The 23,051-nt window shown below is 32.5% G+C and overlaps 1 protein-coding gene across 6 annotated transcripts in view; it reads left to right on the top strand.

Annotated features, from left to right (window-relative positions):
• Positions 1–23,051, top strand: part of CSMD3 (CUB and Sushi multiple domains 3) — a 1,239,477-nt gene that overhangs the window by 388,122 nt on the left and 828,304 nt on the right. For all 6 annotated transcript variants that reach the window (XM_032246339.1, XM_032246357.1, XM_032246370.1 and 3 more), the window contains exon 6: positions 12,398–12,510. In XM_032246339.1, coding sequence (XP_032102230.1) covers positions 12,398–12,510 — 113 coding nt within the window. The remainder of the gene's footprint in view (positions 1–12,397; positions 12,511–23,051) is intronic.

Raw genomic sequence — 23,051 nt, 5'->3', positions numbered from 1 at the left:
GGATCACCTGAGGTCAGGAGTTCAAGAACAGCCTGGGCAACATGGTGAAACCCCATCTCTACTAAAAATACAAAAATTAACCCAGGCTGGTGGCACACGCCTGTGATCCCAGCTACTCGGGAGGCTGAGGCAGGAGAATCGCTTGAACCTGGGAGGCGGAGGTTGCAGTGAGCCAAGATTGCACCATTGCACTTCAGCCTGGGCAATGAGAGTGATACTCTGTAGGGGAAAAAAAAATCTAAGTGCTGTTAATTTTCTGGTTATTGATTGTTAAAATCTCTAACTGTAGTTGTAGACTTGTCTATTCCTTCCGTAGTATAAGTTTTTTCTTCATGTTAATATACATGAATATGTATATTAGATTGTTTAAACTTATTGATGAGATTATTTTCTATCATGTAATATTCTACCTCTGGTAGTATTCTTCAGCAGTATTCTAGTAGTATTCTGAGTAGTCTCTTCTGTGTAGCATTAGGTTAACCATTATTTATTTTATTTGATTAGTATTTGCATGGTATATTCTCTATCTTTTTACTAATAATCCATTATGCATTTCTGACAACATACGTTGACATTAGCCCATTTATAGTGTAAGTCAAATGGTGTTTATTATATTCAATGTTGTGCAATTATCACCACTAATTTTAAAAGTTTTTCATCACTCCAGGCCGAAAACACACACTCATTAGCATTAAATCCCCATCTCTACCACCATCAGAAGGAGCACTGTACAATTACTAATCTACTTTCTTTATTGTTGCCTATTCTGATTGTTTTATATAAATAGAATTATATAATGTATGATATTTTTTGACTGTTGTCTTTCACTTAGCATGATGTTTTCAAGGTTTATTCATGTTATAGCATGTATCTGTACTTCATTTTTATTGCTGAATATGTCACATTTTGTGCGTATCTATTCATCAATTGATGAACAGTTGGGCTGTTTTTAGTTTTGGGTTAGTATGAGTAATGCTGCTGTAAATAAATGAATAATTGTGATCTAATATTTAAGGTTAAAACCTTATTTTGAAATAATTCACATTGAATTGCAATAAATAAAACAGAGAGATCCTTGTATTAGCTCATTCTCATACTGCTCAGAAGATACTATCTGAGACTGGGCAATTTATAAACAAAAGAGGTTAATTCACTCTCAGTTCTGCATTAATGGGAGTGATAAGTCTCAGGAGACATAGAATTTATAAGGTTTGTATAAGGCAAAGGAGAAGCAACCACCTTCTTACATGGCTGCAGGAGATAGAGATAGTGTACAGGGGAAATTGCCACTTTTAAAACAATCAGATCTCCTGAGAACTCCATTGTCATGAGAACAGCATGGGGGAAATTGCCCTCATGATCCCATCGCCTCCCACTAGGGACCTCCCTCAACACGTGGTGATTACAATTCAAAATGAGATTTGGTTGGAGATACAGAGCCAAACCATATTTTTCTGCCCTAGAGCCTCCCAAATCTCATGTACTTTTCACATTTCAAAACCAATCATGCGTTCCTAACAGTATCCCAAAGTCTTAAGCTTATTCTAGCATTAATCCAAAAGTCAAATTCCAGAGTCTCATCTGAGACAAGGCAAGTCCCTTCCATGTATAAGCCTGTAAAATTTAAAAAAAAAAAAAAAAAAAAAAAAAAAAAAAAAAGTTACTTCCAAGATACCGTGCAGGCTCAAGCATTGGGTAAATGTTCTCATTCCAAGTAGGAGAAATTGGCCAAAACAAAGGAGCCACAGGTCCCATGCATGTCCAAACCATGGTGGGGCAGTCATTAAATCTTAAAGCTCCTAAATGATCTTCTTTGACTGTATGCCTTACATCCAGGCCCACTAAGCAGTGCCCTAGTGGGGACTTAGTGTGGGAGCTCCAACTCCATATTTCCCCTCTGCATTGCCCTAGTAGATGTTCTTCACGAGAACTCTTCTGCCTGTACTTCCAGGTGTTTCCATACATACTCTGAAATCTAGGTGGAGACTCCCAAAGTTCAACTCTTGTCTTCCACATACCTGCAGGCCCAATACCACAGGGAAGCCACCAAGGATTGGGGCTTGCACCATCTAAAGCAATGGCCCAATCTGTGCCTTGACCCCTTTTAGCCATGGCTGGAGCTGTAACAGCTGGGATGCAGGGTCAAGTCCCGAAGCTGCACAGAACAGAGGGGCCCTGGGTACAGCCCAGGAAGCCATTTTTTTCCTCCTAGGACCCCAAGGTCTGGGGTGGGAAGGGCTGCTGGAAGTTCTCTGACATGCACTAGAGACATTTTCCCCAGTGTCTTGGCTATTAACATCAGCCCCTCATTAGTTATGCACATTCCTGCAGCTGGCTTGAATCCCTCCCCAGAATATGGGTTTTCCTTTTCTACCACAAGGTCAGGCTGCAAATTTTTCAAACCTTTATGCTTTGCTTTTCTTTTAAACATATATTCCAATTTCAAACCATCTCTTTATGAATTCATATAACTAAATACTTTCAAAATAAGCCAGGCGGCCTCTTGAATGCTTTGCTTCTTAGAAATTTCTTTTGGCAGATACCTTAAATCATCTCTCTTAAGCTCAAAGTTCCATAGATCTCTAGAGCAGAAGTAAAATGCCACTAGCCTCTTTGCTGATGCATAGCAAGAGTGACCTTTGTTCCAGTTGCCAATAAGATCATTATCTCCATCTGAGACCACCTCAGCCTGGGATTTCATTGTCTATAGTACTATCAGCATTTTGTTCAAAACCAATTCAAGTCTCTAGGAAGTTTCAAACATTTCCACATCTACCTGTTCTCCTGAGCCCTCCACACTCTTCCAACCTCTGCCTTTTACCCAGTTCCAAAGTCACTTCCACATTTTCAGATTATCTTTGTAGGAGTACATCACTCTGCTGGTCCCAACTCTCTATATTAGTCTGTTACCACACTGCCATAAAGATGTTACCTGAGAATGGGTAATTTATTAACAAAGAGGTTTAATTTACTCACAGTTCCACATGGCTGGGAAGGCCTTAGGAAACATAACTATCATGGCAGAAGGGGAAAAAGAAGAAAACACCTTCTTACAGGGCAGCAAGAGAGGGAGAAATAGAGCATGCAGGAGAAACTACCACTTTTAAAACTGTCAGATCTCATGCGAACTCTCTCACTATCATGAGAGCAGCAGGGAGAAACTGCCCCCATAATCCAGTCACTTCCACTAGGTCAATCTTTCAACATCTGGGTATTACAATTCAAGATGAGATTTGAGTGAGGACACAGAGCCAAACCATATCAATTCCATATATTGTTCACTCACTATCCCACAAGAGTAGCATTTTTCATAACTATGGCACAATATTACAACCAGAAAATTATCATTACATTTACAATCCATTTAACTGATTCAGATTTCACCAGTTGTGCAAGTATTTGTATTGTATTTTATGCTGTGCACTTTATCACAGTGTAGATCCCTGTAACCATTACTGTAGTCAAGATACAGGGAAATTCCATCATATGAATCCCTTGAGCTATCCCTTTATAGCAGCAGCTATGTCCCACCTAACCTGCCCAGCTGTAACACCTACTAACGACTACTCAGTTCTACATGTCTTTAATTTTTTCATTCCAAGAATGTTATATGAAGGGAATTATATAATCTGTAACCTTTTGTAACTGGGGGGGAGGGAGTGGGGGCATCCAGAAGATGCCCCCAATTCCCCAATCCAAGGTTCTTGGGCTATCTTACCCCAAAGAAAGGCGCCCCAGAGGTGTGGTGAGTTTGCCATTCGAATTAATATCATGGACCCAAAGACTTTGGCAGAGAGTGATTTATTAGGTAGGGAGATAGAGAGAGAGAGAGAGAGAGAGAGAGAGAGAGAGAGAGACAGAGAGGGAGGGAAAGAGAGTGAGAGTGAGAGAGAGAGATAGCAAGAGCGCTCCCAGGCTGCTGTGGGAGGGGATCCAGAGAAGGAATCCATATAGGGAAGAAGCAGCGGGATTTTATCTCTTGAGTTATTCCCTCTCCATTGAAGTTCTTGTCCAATGAGAGGAGTTCTTTGAAGCTTCCTCTGGAGTGATTGATCTTTGACTCTGATACTGGATTGGCTACTTAGTCTACAACTCTGAGTTAGAGCCCCTCCTCCCAGAGCTTTCAGTGGGTTCTTTATGTTCCTGCCTTTGAAACCCCACCCCTTGTGGATCCGGGAAGAGTCCCTCACTTTGAGATTGGATTTTTCTTTGCTCATAATGTTTTGTTTTACACAAAATTACCTTGAGATTTATGGAAGTTGTTGTGTACATCAGTAGTTTGTTCCTTTTTAATGCTGAATAGTATTCCATGATATGGATATACTGCAGTTTGTTGAATCATTCACCGGTTGTAGACCATCTGTGTTCTTTGAAGATTTGGGCTATTATAAGTAAAGCTACTTTGAAGATTCATGTACAGGTTTTTGTGAGAACCTAAGCTTTCATTTCTCTGGGATAATGAGGACTCAATAGTACAATTTCAGGGTTACATGGCAAGTGTAATTTTAGCTTTATAAAAGACTGATATTTTTTTCCAGTGTTGGTATACCATTTTACAATCTCACCAGCATTATGTAAGTGGTTCAGTTTCTCTGCTTCCTCACATTTGATGTAGTCACTGGTTTTAATTTTAGCCATTCTGGTAGATGTATTATAATATCTCACTGTGATTTTAACTTGTATTTTTCAAAGACTGTCTACTCATATACCTATTGCCATCTGTAGATCCTTTTCAGTGAAATACCCATTCAAGTCTCCTCTCATTTTGTGAATGGTTTTTTTTTTTTTTAACAGTTGAGTTTGGAAATTATTTATAAACTGTAGATATAGGCTCTCTGTCAGGTGTATGATATATTAACACTTTTTTTACATTTTGTAGTTTGTCTTTTCATCTTCTTATTCAGTATCTTCTTCACAGTGAAATGGTTTAATATTGATGATGTCCAATTTATTATTTTTTATGAATCCTGTTTTTGAGCTTAATTCTGAAATTCTTCACCTAGCGCAAGATCTTGAAGATTTTCTGTGACATGTTTTTCTAAGTGTTTTATAGACTTACTTGTAAGTCCATGATCAATTTTGAGCTTTTTATATTTGCATAAGTGTGAAGTATAGGTGGTTTGTTTTTTGCCTATGGTTGTCCAGATGCTCCCTCATCAGTTGTGAAGAAGCCAATCATTGAACCCTTGAATTGCTTTTTGTACCTTAATCAGGAATCAATTGGACATATTTGTGTTCATTTATTTCTGGGTTTGTTATTCTATTCCAGTGATATATGTGTACATTCCTTCACCAGTACCTTACTTTTTTCATTAGTTTAGCTGTATAGTAAACCTTGACAATGAGATAGAATCATTACTCCTAACTCATTGTTTCTTTTTCTCAAATTTGTTTTAAGTTAGTCTTGGTTCTAGGACTTTACATATAAATTCTACAATGATCTTGGCAATGCTTACAAAAATAATTTGCTGAGATTTTCATAGGAATTGAATTAAACCTATAGATCATTTTGGGGAGAATTGAAATGTCTCCTATTTTCAGTCTTGCAAATCATGAAAAAGATGTATCTTTCCACTTATTTATATCTTTGCTTTTTTATTGTAGTTTATAATATTCCAGATGCAAAGCCTATAAATAATTTACTAACTAGCTTTATATCTATTTGATTTTCTTCAGAGTAGTTGCACATTGTATTATGATTTTACTTCAATTTCCACATGTTCACTATTAACATTTTAAAATGTGTTTGATATTTGTATGTTCATCTTCTATCCTGTGACCTGGTTGAACTTATGTATTAGTTTCAGGAGGGTTTTATGTAGATTGCTTGGAATTTTCTATATAAACAACCATGTCATCTGTATATAGGGACAGTTTTATTTTTTCTTTCTTATGTCTATTTTTTTCATACATGTATTGCACCAGCTAGAACTCCCAGCGCTATGTTTAATAAGAGTAGTAAATGAAGACGTTGATGTCCTAAATAAAGATACCAATGTCTTCATCCTAAATTTAGGTCAGCATCCTAAATTTAGGTCAGGATCCTAAATTTAACATTAAGTATGATATTATAAGTTTTGTGTGTGTGTTCTTTACCAAGTAGAGAAATATTTTTTTTATTCTTAATTTGCTGAGATTTTTTTTTTTTTTAAATCATACATGGGTGGTGAATTTTGTCAAATGCTTTTTGTGTGACAATTGGTCTGGTCATTTTATTTTTCTTCTATAGATTGTTCATATGGTAGATTACAATAATTGAATTTCAAATGTTTAGCCTGTTTTTATAACTCCAATAAATCACACAAGTTCAAAGCATGTAATTATTTTTGTCCAATTTGATATTATTTTATTGAGGATTTTTGCACCTAAGTTTATGTGAAATATTGTTCTATAGATTTTCGTTTTGTACTGACTTTGCCTTATAAACATAATACTAACCTTATAAAATGAGTTGAGAAATATTTCCTCCTGTTCTAGTATCTTTAAAAAAGAAGATAAAATTATTTTATTTTTTATTTGTTTTATTTATTTATTTATTTATTTAGAAATATACTTAATATTATCCTCTATTAAAAACATCTTAGTCGGGAAATTTTTTGAAATTTTTAATTACAAATTGAATTTTTAAAAGGCTATACAGGCATACTTTGGAGATAGTGAGAAGTTGGTTCCAGACCACCACAATGAACTAATATTGCAATAAATCAGGCCATCCTAGTTTTTCAGTTTTCCAGTGCATATAAAAGTTATGTTTATGATATAGTGTAGTCTATTAAGTACTCAGTAGGATTATGTCTACTAGAATGATGTATATACCTTAATTAAAATACTTTGCCAATAAAAAATGCTAATGATCATCTGAGCCTTCAGTGAGTCATCATCTTTTTGGTAGGGTAAGGTCTTGCCTTGATGTTGATGGCTGCTGAACTATCAGGGTGGTGGTTGCTAAAAGTTGGGATGGCTGTGAAAAATCTTAAGACGAGTGAAATTTGCAGTATCAATTGACTTTTTCTTCCACGAAAGATTTCTCTAGCATGCAGTGCTGTCTGGTAGCATTTTCTCCACAGTAAAAACTTCTTTCAAAATGAGAGCCAATCTTTTTGTATTCTCTCTTGCTTTATGAGGTAGGTTTATGTAATATTCTAAATCCTTTTTATCATATTAGCAATTTTAATCTATCTTCAATAGGAGTAGTTTCCATCTCAAGAAATCACTTTATTTTCTCATTGTAAGAAGCAACTACTCATCCATTCAAGTTTAATTATGAGATTAAAGCAATTCAGTTACATATTTAGTCTCCACTTCTAATTCTAGTTCTCTTGCTCTTTCTACCATATCTGCAGTTACTTCTTTGATTGAAGTCTTGAATCTTTTAGTTTGTAATCAGCTTTTTTCACACTCTTGTTAATGTGGATATTTTAACCTCCTCTCATGGATCATGAATGTTCTTGATGGCATAAAAAATGGTGAATCATTCCAAGATGATTTCTATTTACTTTGCCAAGATCCATCAGAGGAATCACCATCTATGTCAGCTATGGTCTTATGAAACATATCTATTAAATAATAATAGCTTAAAGTCAAAATTCCTCCTTGATTCCACGGCTCAACATTCATTTCCTTGTATATCTTCATCACAGCTCTTCATTGACCAGGTGCATTGTCAATGAGCAGTAATGTTTTTAATAAAATCTTTTATTCTGAGGAGTAGGTCTCAAATGTGGGCTTAAAATATTTAGCAAACCATGCTGTAAACAGATGTCCTGTCATTCAGGCTTTGTTATTCCATTTATTTATTTATTTATTTATTTATTTATTTATTTATTTCATAAGTTATTGGGGTACAGGTGCTATTTGCTTACATGAGTAAGTTCTTTAGTGGTGATTTATGATATTTTGGTGCACCCATCACCCAAGAAGTACACACTGCACCATATTTATAGTCATGTATCCCTTGCCCTGCTCTCACTCTTTCCACCAAGTCCCAAAAGTCCATTGTATCATTTTTATGCCTTTACATCCTCATAGCTTGGTTCCCACATATCAGTGAGAACATATGATGTTTGGATTTTTTATCCCTGAGTTACTTCACTTAGAATAATAGTCTCTAATTTCATTCAGTTCGCTGCAATGCTGTTAATTCATTCCTTTTTATAGCTGAGTAATATTCCATTATCTATCTATCTATCTATCTATCTATGTCACAGTTTCTTTATTCGCTTGTTGATTGATAGGCATTTGGATTGCTTTCACAATTTTAAAATTGTGAATTGTGCTGCTGTAAACATGCATGTGCAAGTCTTTTTCAACTAATGACTTGTTTTTCTCTGGGTAGATACCCAGTAGAGAGATTACTGTATTAAATGGTAGTTTTACTTTTGGTTCTTTAAGGAATCTCCACATGGTTTTATATAGTGGCTGTACTAGTTTACATTCCCATTAGCAGTGTAGAAGTGTTCCCTGATCACCGCATCCATGCCAACATCTACTGTTTTTTAATTTTTTTTTAAATTATGGCCATTTTTGCAGCAGTAAGGTGGTATCACATTGTGGTTTTGATTTGCATTTCCCTGATCATTAGTGCTATTGAGCATTTCTTCATACGTCTGTTGGCTATCTATATATCTGCTTTTGAGAGTTGTCTACTCATGTCCTTAGCCCGCTATTTGATGGGATTGTTTGTTGTTTTCTTACTGATTTGTTTAAGTTAGTTGTAAATTCTATATAATAGTCCTTTATCAGATATATAAATTGTGAAGATTTTCTGTCACTCTGTGGGTTATCTGTTTACTCTGCTGACTGTTCCTTTTGTCATGTGAAAGCTCTGTAGTTTAATTAGGTCCCAGATATTTATATTTGTTTTTATTCCATTTGCTTTTGGGTTCTTGGTCGTGAAATCCTTGCCTAAGACAATGCCTAGAAGAGTTTTCCCAATGTTGTCTTCTGGAATTTTTATAGTTTCAGGTCTTAAGTCCTTAATCCTTCTTGAGTTGATTTTTTATAAGGTGATAAATGAGGATCCAATGTCATTCTCCTCTATGTGGCTAGCCAGTTATCCCAGCACCATTTGTTGAAAAGAGTGTCCTTTCTCCACTAAATATTTTTGCTTGCTTTGTCAAAGATCAGTTGGCTGTAAGTATTTGGGTTTATTTCTGGGTTCTCTATTTTGTTCCATTGGCCTACATGCCTATTTTTATACCAGTACCACAGTGTTTTAGTGACAATAGCCTTATAATATAGTTTGAAATCATGTAGTGTGATTCCTCCAGATCTGTTGTTTTTGCTTAGTCTTGGCTTGGCTATTTTTTTCTGGAAATATTTTTAAAAAACAGATGTCAGAGCTATCAAAAGTGATAGCTGTTGATGACAAAATTTTAGACAGCAAAAAAACCAGATATGGCTGAAATGAGGACCTGACAGGAGAGTCATAAGCCAAAGGAATAAGCTCAGAATAGTTTTAGGAACTTTACCAAAAAGGCTGTGGTTCTCTCAAGTTTCTTGTGTTTAACCAATTCTTAAAATCATGTCATAAGGATTATAATTATATTTGCTAAAGGACTAATTACAATGGAAACAATTACATAGGCTTTTAAATATCAATTTATTATTGAGTGATTTCTGCAGTAAATTGGAGAACAAAATATTGTTTGCACATATTAATTATGGCAAGTTCCTCTGTATTATTGTCAGCATTTATTTCTTCATTAAACATGCAATGAAATTTGATGACATTAATAATTTTTCAGTAATTACATTACAATTTATTTATTACCCAAGAGATTAAATTTTCTATTACAAAGATGTATAGTAGTAGGTGACAAATTTTTGATGTGTATTATTACCATACTTTTCTTGATATAATTATTCTAAAATCCAGTTTAGTAATTTAAGACATATAATCATGAGTATGGATATTTTTATGGTGAAATGAAAAACATATTAAAACAATGGAAACTTTATTTCCAGAAATTCTTTAATATTCGAGATTCAAGCTTCTAAATTCCTCAAATTTTAATCACAATTTGATTTTTATCTTTTCTTCCAAAAATTTTTGTATGGAATTCTTTATCATGTATTCTGTATATTTCTTTCTGTTGGCAGAGGGATGCTCTGGTGCAAGTACTTTCTAATTCAGTTTCTTGGCTTATCTAAGGTTCTGCTTCATATGCTGAACCAGAGGCTGTCAGGAATTTCTCTTAGTTTCACCCTTGTTAATTTGCCACTATTTGCTCCACCTCATGCACATTCTGCCTCTTGCTACAGCAGCTCTGCTTTCTTCAGGTCCACTATCTTAGATTACTGAAAGTAAATTCAAGTTGCAAACTATAGTTACATAGTAGCTATTACTTGCCTTTCCTGTACTCTGTTACTGAAATGACCTTTCATGTCCCTGGAAAAGATGGAAAGTTTATCATTTTTATTGTCCATTTCATCTTTACTTCCTTTCTCACATTTCTTAATGTCCTTGTGGAGTTGATTCTCATTTACTGGGTCTTTTAGGGGCCTGTCTCCAAACTCTGTGCTTCAGTGTATTAAACACCTCCATGTATCTGGAAATATGTTCAACCTGTCAAAAATAATTATACTTTCCCAAATGGATATTCATGTTCATCAAAACAGGGAATTGAACAAAAATCAAGTTGTAAATCAAAATCTAGCATGAACTATGCTACTCAATTGAAAATGTAATTGAACCAAATCCAAATAATTTTTCACTGAATTACTATTTTAACCAAGCCAACCAACCAACAAGAGTAAACATAACCTGTATATTTTCTGAAAGTAATGAAATCAGATTTTAAAACTTGAATCTAAAATTATACAGTTATATTATATATTTTTATTAACTAAATTCAGATTGGAAGAAAAATCAGCCAGCTCAACAAACAGATTCAACACTATGAAAAGAGAAAATAGATGACTAATAGGGAAACGTTACAGAAAATGCATTGCAATCCAAGAATAAAAATGAGAAATAAGTGCCTAGATCCCAATGTATTCATATTGGAATTCAACATTCTATACACCAGTAGGCACAATGATACAATAAAAGTGATTTTATATTTTAATGGGCAGTTGGTCATCCACAAAAAGTGATGGCTAGCTCCCACACATCTTAGGAAACTTGGGTTTTCAGAGATAAAGAAGAAAGAGTATTGGATAGAGGGTCCTTACATCCCTGTACCTACACCTTAAAACTGATTACATATTCAAGGACAGATTTTCCATCCTCCTTTTACTCTTCCCTTAGCATGACTAATTGCCAAGAGGTGAGAAAAGATTTGTAATTCCTCCTGACACCCCCACCCCCACAGACATAGTCTAATAAATCAGCTGTTTGTTTTGACTTCTGAAGAAGAGAAGTGTGAGCTTTGAAGAATAGGAAATATATATCATATTCTGGTTATTAAGAAATATTAATTTGAAACTCTTTGTAATTATGTAACAGCCTTGCTTTTGAGGCTCTTTTACTTTGACCTTATAGCAAACACTTAAAATTTAAATGGTTAGATATATGGTGGAATTATAATAGGGCAGTATTTTTTAATTGCATTATGTCTGAAAAGCTGCTTTGCTTTAAATTGTCAAAAATTTTAAAGTGAGAGGTAATTTATATATTAATTGTGACCAATATCTGGAGCATAGTTCCCATATTTTGCTTTAAGATGCTTGTTTTGAGTATAATATAAATGGTGTTTTTGCAACCAAATATGTGAAGACTCTCTATCCAATTATATTTCTTTGGATATATACAATCTTTTTTCTGCCTATCCATTTGTGCAGGTCTCTAATACACTATAGAATTATTTATTATAATGAAAGCTAGTCTTGAACATTTATAAGATTATGAAATTGCATAAAATCCGTGCTTGTTCTATGAAAAGAAATTGTGAAATTTGCCATTTAGTGAGAAATATTGAAAAAACATTAAGTGGATAGGAGGGAGTATAAGAAGATAACTGTACAATCTTACTCTGGAAATAAGGATATCAATTTGTTTAAGGTCTTTTGATTTTTGTAACTTTATTATATCAATACATACATGGGAAGCATGGTGACTGGCACAATCAGCTCTGTTTTCTTTATTATTAACAATACAATAAATCATATTATTTGTGCAATAAATAAATTTGGATGAATCAAAAATCATGTGCAGTTAAAGTTTTACAATTGATTGTATTAATATACACAATCTGATTGGAACACCATGTGTTCAGAATTACACTATTCTATGATTGACATTTCTATTCATAAAAGAACTATTTCATTTGTACTTAAAAAGTTGACAGTGCAAAATCGTGAATATAAGTAGACATTTGTTTGGTCCCAATTTTGTGAAAAAGTTTACTGCTGAAAAGCTTTTTAAATTTTGTTGTTATTGTCTTTCATAATTCAGGTTATCTGGAATGAATATACCACCACCAATTATCAGCAACAAAAACTGGCTCAGACTGCATTTTGTTACAGACAGCAATCATCGATATCGTGGATTTAGTGCTCCCTATCAAGGTATATTTGTGGAATACCTCTGCCTCTTTTGATATGTAAAATAATTTTGGTGTACACAACTGCATTTTCTGATAGGAAAATATCTTTAACATTTGGAAATGGTACTTTTGTATAGGGAAAAATGGTCGTTCTCTTGCTGAGGCAATAATGTGATCATAACTACAATATTAAAGTTAGTTGATTTTTAGTAAATAATGAATATTATGATTTCTAAAAGGTAGCATGTAATAGATGCAATATTTTGCTTTAATAAAGTGCTTCAGCAATTGGACAATTGGACACACTAGCCAAAGTTGCACCACAAATCACTGTAGAAAACCTTCAGTTGTAAGTAGGCCCTTCATCAATTAAAACTCACTTCTGTATGCAGTGTGTTCGTTGGTGCTAGTTTAATTAATCTTGTTAGGAGTTTTATCTACCAATTTTGTTAACAAAAATAATTTTCAAGACATAGGACATATTTGATGCATTAACTTGAAAAACTCTTTGGAATAAGATTGGTATGAAGATTGAGTACTAATGAAAATCTAGCTTCTACAATGTTCAGTAATACTATGTGAGCTTAGTGTGCTTTATCCTCAGACTACTTACATAAATAATTCATTTCATTTTCAGTAGTGTATAGCCTACTTTTTAGGGAATAGTAAGCATTGCCACAGTCACATTCTTCCATTTATCTGTGCTTTATTTTTTATTTAATGCTTTCCCCTTTAGTAGTCTTCAGTCCTAAGCACTTTGTAAATTTAATATGATGACTTTAGGAAGCTTATATTTAGTACTCAAAATGGCATTAGATCATATTTTTTTTGGAATACAAAATTTAACAATTAGTTTATATTTTGAACACCAGTAACCTCTCTGAAGCTGTTCTATCAATAAGGTTTCTCTCAAAAACTGCAATAGCTTAATGTGATTTGTAATTTGACTTTCATAATACTGTACCGAGTATCACTGCAATGAAAAATCCTTAGGAAAGTAACTTAAAATCAAGATTTTAGACAAAGTCTACTATAGAAAATTTATAGTAATGTTCATTTCTAAAGTAGTTAATTGGAATAGAAATATAAATGCAAATATGCTTTTAAAACTATGCAATGCATTAACATTTCTCAGAAAATATTAGCCATCATAAAACACTAAATTTTAGAATTGAAAAATAAATATTCATAGAAGAATTTATTTTCATATATTTTTTAAAATAGCTCTTTAGGCATGGCAACTTGAATCTTGCAGGTTTAAGCCAGTGTCACTATGAAATTTGTAAAAATATTTTATCCAGTTCCCAATTTTAATTTCTAAAATTTTTATGTACATTAGAGAGATATTTTATTGAAAATAAGGTATTACTGTGAAGTCTCTTTATCTCTAGGTTATCCTTTTTCTTGTGGAGTTTTCATTCTCATAATTCTATGGCTCTGATTTCTCTCTACAATGAGTTAAAGCTAATGGCATGGTAGAAATTCAAAAAACAATCTTCTTTGATTCATGGGATCTTTTCTACTAGATTCATGGAATCTTCTGGTCAAAAGGCTTCTGTTCTTTCTCTAAACAGAAATAAAGTAGCATTTATTTTATATGTATATGTAGAAACTGGAGTAAAAAGTAGATCTCCTACCTGAAATATTAAATTATATTTCATTTGTTTTGTGCAATATGATTTCATGGAACTGATATGTTCAGACAGAGTTGTTTTGCACTATAAGACAATGGCACAAAGATACCAGTAGACATGTTTACTTACTTAGACAATGCAATATGCTACTCATTGGTCTTTAATTGACTTTCGCAGTATTTTTAAGATTGGAATTGTGGCTTTCAAGCATTACCTGTTTTCCAAACTGAAAAGTAGCATCGCTGTAGTAAAATGAAAAAGATATGTTTTATGAGGTAAAATTTACTTCTATTTTCCGCAGGAAAAGGGACTCAAAAAAGGGAGGGAATTTATATCCATATAATACAGAGAAAATAGAATGGGTTAAGAAAATTGAAGCTTTGATTTTATAATAAATTTAAGGGAAAGTTTTATTATATAAAAATATGCCTTTGCATATTATTGTTTTAAAACTTTCCTAATCCAGGCTTACTTTTACTGATTGCATTATCTCCAAATAATATTCTACCTAGATAGCATACATTCAGTTGAGAAATAAATCTTGAAATCATAATGATTAAATTTAAATTAAAAAAAATATATAGTAAGATAAATGGCTACAAAATCATAATTTTGACATGCTGAAATACATGCCCCATCATGAAATCCTAATGATGCTTTTTACATTGTTTTATGCTATTTCATTTTAGTGTTATTTACATTAAAACCATTTCAAGATTGAAAATTTTGTGTAATATATTATACAGAAGTCAAAACTAAGTCTCCATACAGCTCAGTTTCTTAATAACTCATATACTTACTGAGTACTGAGTATTATTGATTTACCTATAATTATTTAGTATTTTAAGGATTCTGCAGGTTTTCAAAGACTGATTATTTTCCTTATAACATTTCTATTTAATCTCTGTTCTTTATTAAATACCATGAAAATTAACTGCAAACTACTAAAGAGTTCATTGGATGCCATTAGCTATTTTTATGGTATTTTCCATAATTGATGGAGTAGGTACATAGATACACACTGATGTGCTGTCCCAAATAGACTCACCTTTAAGTTACGTTATATGCTATCTTCCTGAATGTTTTGGATATTATAATTTTAAATAAGATTAAGTAGAGACTGAGAAGAGCATACTAAAAAACATAGTTCTATATCAACTCAAAAGTACTAAAAATGTGATTTAAATAGAAAGGCTTTGATACATAAAATACATTCTCTCTCTGAGCTCCTGTATCAAATATGCCCACTGCTATCTAAAGTAAAACATCTTTTTTCTCCCCAGTTTACCTATAATATAAATCTCTTACTTGAGAACTTTATTACTGTCACCTCTTTGATTAAAAAAAAAAAGTTATTTAGTTTTTGACTCTTCCCCTGACAAAGTCACCTCAATATTATTTCATTATATTTGTCTTTGTTTTAAAATATTGTTCCTCCATTCAAGTTCCATTAAACCTCTACTAATGAGCACTTGGACTGTGCAACTTCTCACATAAACAGTAAAACTGTTCTTTAATTGTGGTATGTGGAAGTCCTCTTATTTATTTTTTGAAACCTCTATATTTGTCACTTGGTCATTAGTATAAACTAAACTCTATTTCTCTTCTATTTCTATGAGTACATAGTCATATTTACTTTTTTTTAAAATTGGAAGGGGAATTTCAGATGACACTCAATTGTCTAAGAAAGAAAATCTTACCTACAGAAGATTTTAATTAAAACTATTTTTTTTCTATAAGCCTCAGTTACTCAAGTGTTAAGCATCATTTCATTTTTAAATGTATTTGACATTCCACATTTTTCTTTCTATAGTGTGCAATCTTAAATGCCATAGCTTTAGGCATTCATATAACTGTATTTATCATGTAATTTTAGGAATTGCAGTATTTAATCAATTTTAAATATATAAATATATGAGTAATTTAATATTCCAGATTCAAGCTTCTAAATTCCTCAAATTTTAATCACAATTTGATTTTTATCTTTTCTTCCAAAAATTTTTGTATGGGATTCTTCTTATACAGGCAAATATTTTATAGAAATGTATTTTTCAAGAAATAAAGATATATTAATAACAACACACAATATTTAAATTTTAATTGATAATAATGATAGTTTACATAGATTCTTAAATAGGCTATTATCATTTTGAGATCAACTGGGCATCTTTCATTGTAAGAAAAATGTATTTTGAGATCAACTGGGCATCTTTTATTGTAAGAAAAAACTTTCAACCCACATTGAAAATGCTCTTTCATATACCTCAATTAGAGCCTTCTGGCATTTTAGATGCCCATTGTTTCAGTCAAAAACAATAACTTTGGCATAGTCCATTTTTTATATTTGGGAAGTTTTTGACATAATTTCCTATGTACAGTTACTAAACAAAGGTAAATAAGATTATTGGGGATGCAGAATATTATATTAAGTAAAGAACAGAGTCAGAAGATTAGAGTTGAATCATAAAGATACCACTTTATGAGTGGTATCTCTGAGCCTTGGTTTTTCTTATAGCAAACAGATTCACAGTAGCCAGACATATTATTGTTTTGTAAATCAAAAGGTATTAAGACTTCTTATTGTAAAAATAAGACATGAAGTAAATAAAGAGTCTTCAGTGGAAAGAGATACCATATGGAACAAATGAAAAAGCACACATTCTAACTATGAAAAATGAATAATTTAAATATTGTGATCAAACATAAAATTTGAAGCCAGGAGCTACAGTTAAAATGATAAAACACTAGGCTTTATATTTCTCACTATCACAAATGAGGATGCCCACGTTTCTCAAGGGAAAAACACTTTTCCTTGGAACTGATTTTTAAAATAGGCTAGTTTGCAAGTAAAACTGAGAAGCAGTTTCCTTTCTATAACAGATTTTCTGAAATCATAAATATAGTCCAGGCTTAAAAATAGAGCACAGGATCAAAGCAAATTTCCATAAAGAGAGATAGTATTCTGATCTTTGTTTTCAATAATATGTTTAATGATATATTTTTTCTATATTTGTTTCTGTTTCTTCTTGTACCTTCACATATCCATTGTTAATAAAATTTATAAAATATTTATATTCCACATTCTAGTCATGAATCTCCATTCTAATTTTATAATTCTCAATATGAGTTATATTTATAATTCTGAGGATACAGTGGATGAGTGTGACATGAAAAGAGAAGACCAATAACTCCTGATTCAGACAATTTAGACATACTGTATTATCAGAAGAATATTAGACATTGTATTAGTCTGTTCCCACTCTGATATAAAGAACCACCAGAGACTGGATGATTTTTAAAGAAAAGAGATTTCATTGACTTTTCTTTAAGTTCTGCATGGATGGGGAGTTCTGCATGGATGGGAGGCCTTGGGAAACTTATACTCATCCCGAAGGGGAAGCAAGTATGTCTTACATGGTGGCAGGCAAGAGAGAGCATGTGTGAGTGCAGAAAACCACTTATGAAACCATCAGATCTCTTGAGAATTCACTCACTATCACCAGAACAGCATGGGGGAAACCACCTTTGCAATCACTTCCCTCTCTTGACACATAGGGATTACAGGTCTTTCCCTCAACACGTGCAGATTACAATTCAAGATGAGATTTGAGTGGGGACACAGAACCAAACCATATTAGACATGGATGAGTAGATTACTTTTCTGGTAAAGATAATAGATAGAAATTTGTTAGTGCAATTCCAGAAATATTCAATGAATACACATCTTTTCATAGTATAGTAAGTTTTATTTCATTTTTATTAAATATATGCTATGGGAAAATTTATAAAATATTTATATCCTGATGTCAAATATGCTTTCATACTTAGGCCAATTCCATTATTTTAAACTTATGAAGTAAGCAAGCTATTTTTATTTACTGAGTTTTAAGCAAATAGAATTTTCAGTTTCACTGATACGTAATATTTGAGAATAATCTCTAATCTTGTACTTTTTTTTGTATTTGATTTTGATATTATTATCATCTTTCTTCAAGTTTACTTCAATGCTAAATAAATACTTACACATGGAAATCCTTTTTTAAAACAATTTTTGTTGTGGAGCAAAAACATAGAAAATATTTTTACCTCTTGCTTTATGGACCTGACAGTCTATGAGAGTCATCTTGTTTTTAGTACAACGTCTACACAAACAGAAAAATAATCAAACATTAATAATCAAAATGGTCTATCTAAACAATCATTGGTGTGTCTAAAGCAACTATTAAAAACTTTCTGATAGCATTTATTCTATGACACAAATGAATATTTCACAGTCATGCCAGTATAAGATTGTGGCCTTTTATTATGTTAATTGTGATTTTAAATTATATGTTTTTCTTTCTGTTTAATAAAATTTATTAATTTAATTTGAGATCTAAGTAAATAGTACTGGGAAAGTTGATAAATGTAAAGAGGGAATTTTAGTTGTTGCAATATTGAACATGAAAATTTGACTACATTTTTAACAAAATAATTCTAATTCTAAAATTTGGCAATCTTTTTATGTACCTCCCATCCCAAAATTCTGTTCATTAGTTGTATGTGTATTTGACAGAAAACTGGCTAAATATTGTTTTACTTCAAATTTCCCTGAAATAAAAATTTTCCTGTGAAACATACCCTTGTAAACTGAGCACAGTATTCTACATCAGAAACATAATGCTAGTGACATTTTTTTTGCTTAACTCTAGTGTAGTATAACAATTTCTAGTAAAACATTTTATCTTTCTTAACATTTTAAAATTCATGAATTAAAAATTAAGTCATATAACTGTATTTAGAGTTGGGATACAGTTTTAATGTATAAAATAAGTTTTTAGAATTAAAGTATAATTTTAGGAGTCATGTTGATTATTTTCTTTATCTTTCCCAGCTGTTTTATAATCCTTTTTCTGATTAGGAGTTAACAATATATATTAACGTTGAAACTACCAGAATTATTAGAGGACATTATACATGAAAACAGGGTAGTTGTGAAAACATTAAATTTAGATTCTGATAAAAAGAATCACTTAAAATCAGATAATAATGAACTTTGGTGAAAAGTACAGCAGGAAAGTGTAAAAAAAAAAAAGAAATATACTTAATGAATAGTAACAGAATTCAGGATTTTGAAGATTAGATAGAGAATCCCTTATACAATTTTTTTTCTAGGGAATTGGATTAAGCTTCATAGCATTGATATTGGAGTGACTCTGATTTATAATCAAAAATAAAACATCATGAATTCTTTCTTAAAAACACCAAAACTTTAATGCTTACATTTGCTAATTTTTAAGACAGTGTTCAATACATGTGAATATGTGTTTGTTTGTATATTAACTTATCCCTTATTGGAATACTTACAAAGTCAAAGACAAATTATAATAGCTTCATGTTATGATCTCATGGAATTTATAAAATTCCAGATACAACTTAGCAAATGATTTGATTTAGATTACTATCTTTAAATACACCGGCTACAATAAATAGGAGACAATCTGTCAATATCCAGTTATAATATGGATAATGTATTCTAAAATTTTTTGTAGGTTCAATTGTAGTTCTTGGTAACTATAAAACTGATAAAAGATCATTTTGCATAACTCTTTTGTTTGATTCACACATTCCTGCTAATGATAGGATATTTAAAATTTGTCAATCTCTTCTAGGATAAAAGTCAACTTTCTTAGGATAAATATTCTTGGGATAAGTGTTCAAACTTTTAGGGCTTATATCACCTCTATCACCTCTTCCTGATTTTTTGTTTGTTTTTTGTTTTTTTTTTGAGACAGGGTCTCATTCTGTCTCCTAGGCTGGAGTGCAGTGGCATGATCTCGGTTCACTGCAACCTCCGCCTCCCAGCTTCAAGTGATTCTCCTGCCTCAGCCTCCCCAGTACCTGGGATTACAGGCACCTGCCACCACGCCCAGCTAATTTTTTTGTAATTTAGTAGAGGCAAAGTTTCACCATGTTGACCAGGCTGGTCTGGAACTCCTGACCTCAAGTGATCCACCCACCTCAGCGTCCCAAAGTGCTGGGATTAGAGGCATGAGGCACCTCACCTGGCCTCCTCCTTCCTTTTTCAAGAGACCTTCTAGATAAAATTGATAGCCTATGAGTCTTAAAAGTGATAGGATACACCCAACTAGTGAATATTAGCTAGTTTCACTAGAGATTTTACTTCCTTGTAACTGAGAATTTTACAAGGATCTACTTCTGGTATGCACATGGTCAGTGGTCCACCTTGTACTCCATGATACCTTTTTTGAGTCTTAATATAAGTCCCTGTTTGTCATTTTGTTGATTTTTTAAAAATACTGAATTACAGGTATCTGTGTAATAGATATGATCATAAATATTATCCCCATTAAAGTATGTCAAACAGTTAACAGACAAATATATTACAAATTAATCATGTGAGATATCAGCAGAGTATATCCATTACTACTGTATGTATACTGGTGAAACAAATAATAATATCATCTGATGTTACAGGCTTATTTAACCTTTTATTAGTTCAAGTACTATTGACTGTTAATTGAAAAACTAAAGAAGGAATCTGTAGCTATAAAACAGCTTGAAATGAAAGAATTACAAGATCCGTATTGGGAAAGGTAATAATTTCATAATACACGGTGCATGTTTGTTGAAAGGGTTCAATCAAAACATTATATTATTAAACTAACAAGAACATAACCTTATTTCATTGGATTATATCCCCCCTTCCTACAGCAAATATAGCAATTACTGTTTAGATTTTTCATAACTAATATGAGACTCCAGATTATCTGATCATATTCTCTGTCAGATTCCAGGTGGACACTACTTTTCTAGTTTTCAGCATGGCTGCTCTTTTCCAAAGCAGATGTTTTAGTAGCAGGAAATGGCCATAGAAGCTAAGACTAGAAAAGTAGAGTAAAATAGATTCCCAGGAATTAATTTTTCTTTATACAAGTATTGTTCTGGAAAGAGCATAACTATTTTGTTTGGTTCACATACTCCTGCTGATGATAGAATAAACTTAAATATGCCAACTATAATAAATAGGAGATAATCTATTAATATCCAGTTATAATATAGATAATATTTTCTAAAATATATAGTAGGTTCAAATGTAGTACTTGATACTGGATTAGAGGTTAGTAAATCTTAATACAGTCTTCAGTCTGTGAACTTCGATGGATTACTTAATATCTCAGGACTGTGAGTTCTTTCTAGGTCTAAAATTCTTGTATTTAATCTATTCCTCCCAATGTCAGTAACATAAAAGTTGTTCTCATGGCAGCACAGCTTCAGAGTAATATGAAGTGTCCCCTTTTATTATTCCTGGGGAGAATTTTGGTATCCCTCACCTTCTGGTTAACCTCCACACAGTTCTAGACTCCTTTGCACAGCACCAGCCAAAAAGGATATAACATATATATAAATGTTTAATTTTTCTTGTAGCCATGTAAAAAGTAAAAAGAAACAGGAAAAATTAATTGTGATTATATTTAACCAATATGGCCAAAATATTAACATTTCAACATATAATCTATATAAAATATTACTAATATATTTTACATTCTATTTTATATATTAAGTGTTGAAATTCTAGGGCATTATGCTGATAGCACATCTCATATTGCTTATTGATTTTTTTCATTGGGAATAGTTTTTTCTATAGACTAGAAGAAAACCCATAATTAATATAATAAATGTTTTACTTTGTTAGCAATTATGATTTACTTCTGTATCACTGTAACTATTGCTCTCACATAATATTCAACCAAATACATTTAATGTTATATCAGTATATAGTACTAGAAAGAATGTATGTTCCCAAATCTTCACTACAACTACATCTTATATGATGCAACGGTTAAAACAAAATGTAGCCCACAACACAATAAAGTTGTGTGTAATGGAAAAATATTTTGCACTACATGTTTCTAAATTAAAATTAAGATTAATTATAATTAAATAAAATTAAACATTCAGTTTCTCAGTTATACTAGCTAATTTCAAATGATTAAAACCCACAAGTGGCTGGAGTCTACCATATTGATTATTCATCCTTAACAGATAAGGTGAGCAGCCCTCTTATGGCAGCTAAGCCAGTGCAAGCCAATTATAAGAAAGCAAGAAATTAATTCTAAAATCACATAAATACACTGAGAGAATATGATACAGTGTCATTTTTCTCCATTGTTCCTCAGCTTTTGTTCTTGTTCACTAACTGTTTATGATTTATTGTGTATGATTATTGTATTCCCTAGTATGCCTTATTTCAGAACTTTAGAAGCCATAATTCATATAAAATTATGGTTTCCCTCCACCCATGTGCAATTTAAAAGAAATGTATAATAAGGGAATTCAACAAAATTCTGACTTTTAATAATTTAAAAAATACTAACTCCTTTGAAAGCTATTTTTTTTTTTTCTTTTTGGTATTCTTAAATGCATACTTACTGTGAGACACATAGCACAGGTCTTTTCCTCACCACAAAGGTACTGAGAAGGTATTGAGATATTTAAGAAATGAAATGTTTTTCATTTCTTTATATATAATTTTACATAGAAGGGCTCATAGTGTCCTCTAACACTATCTAGTATAGGTCAAATTTTATACATTCCATTTTATTACATTTTCCCAATAAGGATATTTATTCTTTGAGTTAGAAAATGCAGCAATTGTGTGCAGAAAGAAAAATATCGGGCCGGGCGCGGTGGCTCAAGCCTGTAATCCCAGCACTTTGGGAGGCCGAGGCGGGTGGATCACGAGGTCAAGAGATCGAGACCATCCTGGTCAACATGGTGAAACCTCGTCTCTACTAAAAATACAAAAAATTAGCTGGGCATGGTGGCGTGTGCCTGTAATCCCAGCTACCCCGGAGGCTGAGGCAGGAGAATTGCCTGAACCCAGGAGGCGGAGGTTGCGGTGAGCCGAGATCGCGCCATTGCACTA

This window comes from Sapajus apella, unplaced genomic scaffold (assembly GCF_009761245.1).
Source record: "Sapajus apella isolate SASKATOON/1434 unplaced genomic scaffold, GSC_monkey_1.0 scaffold3, whole genome shotgun sequence".
NCBI lineage: Eukaryota > Metazoa > Chordata > Mammalia > Primates > Cebidae > Sapajus > Sapajus apella.
The sequence above is the reverse complement of the archived record's forward strand: the minus strand, read 5'-3'. Positions and strand labels throughout refer to the sequence as shown.